Consider the following 2,369-nt stretch of genomic DNA (forward strand, 5'->3'; position numbering starts at 1 on the left):
TTGAGGACAAGTTTTGACACTATTCAAAACTTTTCATTTTCTTAACTTATGAGTTTAATGACTCTTAGGCCTTGTGGTATACATACCACGAATGGATTCGTGGTCTAGTTGGCCACGAGAAAAGCTCGTGTACACCACCCCGACATTTCGTGGTCGGGCGTGGTCGTGATCCTTCGTGTTCCCAACGACGAATTCAAACGAAGAAGGTGATTGGTGGTTGGTTTTTTTGGCCGTTGAATGGCTATTTTGCCTATTTCTTTTTTTTTTCAAACTCAATTCAATACATAAATAAACCTTCTATTTTCATCAAAACTTACACCTTATTCTAACCTTCATTCTCAAAAACCACAAAACACATATACATGGATTCCACAAAACATATGGAATTTTTAAAAATTTTTGACTCGGATGACGACGTAGAATTCGTCGAGACATTCTTCAACGTTGTGCAACACATTCACGACGAAGAAAGTTCGAATGCTGCTCGTACAAGGGCGGTCGTCAATCGTGATCGCCAAGCCGCACACGATTTATTGGTACGTGATTACTTTGCCGATAATTGTCTTTATAATGACGACTCGTTCGAACGTCGTTTCCGTCTGAATAAGGCTATATTTTTACGTATTAGTAATGCTTTAGAATCTCGTTATGATTTTTTCAAACAAAAACCCGACGCTAGAGGAAGAATGGGTTTTAGTAGTATACAAAAATGTGCGGCTGCTCTTAGGTATTTGGGATACGGTATATCATTTGATGCATCTGACGAATACTTGAAAGTATCCGAGAGGACCGCAGTTGAATGTGTAGATTGGTTTTCTGCATGTGTTTATGAGGTTTTTCACGAAGAATATTTGCGCAAACCAACTCAACGTGATATTGAAAGATTATATTCGGCTCATGAAGAGAGGCATGGATTTCCGGGTATGCTTGGCAGTCTAGATTGTACGCATGTGGCTTGGGAAAAATGTCCAAATGCATGGCGTGGTCAGTTCACTCGAGGAGATATAGGTGAACTAACTATCATCCTAGAAGTTGTTGCATCTCAAGATTTGTGGATATGGCATGCCTTTTTTGGAGTAGCGGGGTCTAACAACGACCTTAATGTTCTTGGCCAGTCTCCACTTTTCAACGATATTTGGACCGGCAAAGCACCTGATATGACGTTCACGGTGAACGGGCACGCGTACAAATACGGTTACTACCTTGGTGATGGGATATACCCGGATTATTCTACATTGATGAAGGCATACTCGGTTCCTCGAAGTGAAAAGGCAAAGTTGTTTACAAAAAAACAGGAATCGGCGAGAAAGGATATCGAGAGGGCATTTGGAGTCCTTAAGCAGACATGGCATGTAGTGAAATATGCTACATGACTCTGGGATAAAGAAAGAATTAAACGAATGGTCCTAGCATGTATTATAATGCATAATATGATTATTGAAGATGAAGGTCGAGCGATTTGCACGTATGATCCGAACGACGTTGTCGTTCCAATTGAGGAGTTCGTACCCGGAACGAACGCGTTTTTAGAGCGAGTTGTTGAAATTCATAACAGTGAAACATATTTCAATCTTCGAGAAGATGTCGCGGAACATTTGTACCAACGTAGCATGAACGACGATTAGGTTTTTTATATGTATGTTTGTTTGTTTTTTTTAATTAATGTAATGTTTTTTTTTCTAGATTAACTAAGTAATGTAGTTTGAAGTTGTAATTTTGTTTTTATAATTAATGAAAAACTAGTTTAAAAAAATGAATGCTTTTTAATTATAAAAAATGTAATTTTATTGTATTTTTGAATTAAAAAAAATAAAAATAATGATGTGGATTGGTGTGTTAGTGGTAGGTATCCCATGTTAGTGGTAATGAAATGTGGTGCTGATGTGGCACCCACCACATATGTGGTATGTGGTGGGTATAACGGATGACCTTATGAAAAAGTCTTTTGGTTTTCCATAAATTGAGGACAAGTTATGAAATCCATTAAAAGGCATTTAGATCAACAATTAAACTAACAAGAAATGTCAAATAATATCTATGATCTAGACAAATTCATAAGCAAAGATAATTCACATCAACAATTTTCAAGAAATCATATAAACAAATAAAAATCTTGAAACTTTGACAAATATCTTTTAATTGGACAAGCATGATCATTACCTTACGGAAAAACAGGTTTCATGGTTCAAAAAACAGTTTGGGGGTAATGATCCTAATCCAATTTATGGCCAAAAGTCGAAAATCTGCCCACTGGAGCACAACTCGGCGAGTACATGAACTGGACTCGTCGAGTTGGTCATTTAACAAAGGGACTCGGCGAGTAACCCAGTGGACTCGGCGAGTTCACGGGGCAGAAGCCTGAAATTCGT

At 37.9% G+C, this 2,369-nt stretch overlaps 1 protein-coding gene across 1 annotated transcript; it reads left to right on the forward strand.

Moving 5' to 3' along the window:
* Positions 1-362: 362 nt before the first annotated feature.
* LOC145112953 (uncharacterized) lies at positions 363-1,373 on the forward strand. Its single transcript, XM_079049063.1, has one exon. It carries the CDS (start codon positions 363-365, stop codon positions 1,371-1,373), a length of 1,011 nt encoding a protein of 336 aa, XP_078905189.1.
* The last annotated feature ends 996 nt before the right edge of the window (positions 1,374-2,369 follow it).

This window comes from Lactuca virosa, chromosome 1 (assembly GCF_052849685.1).
Source record: "Lactuca virosa cultivar CGN04683 chromosome 1, Lactuca_virosa_CGN04683_v6, whole genome shotgun sequence".
In the NCBI taxonomy this organism is placed as follows: domain Eukaryota; kingdom Viridiplantae; phylum Streptophyta; class Magnoliopsida; order Asterales; family Asteraceae; genus Lactuca; species Lactuca virosa.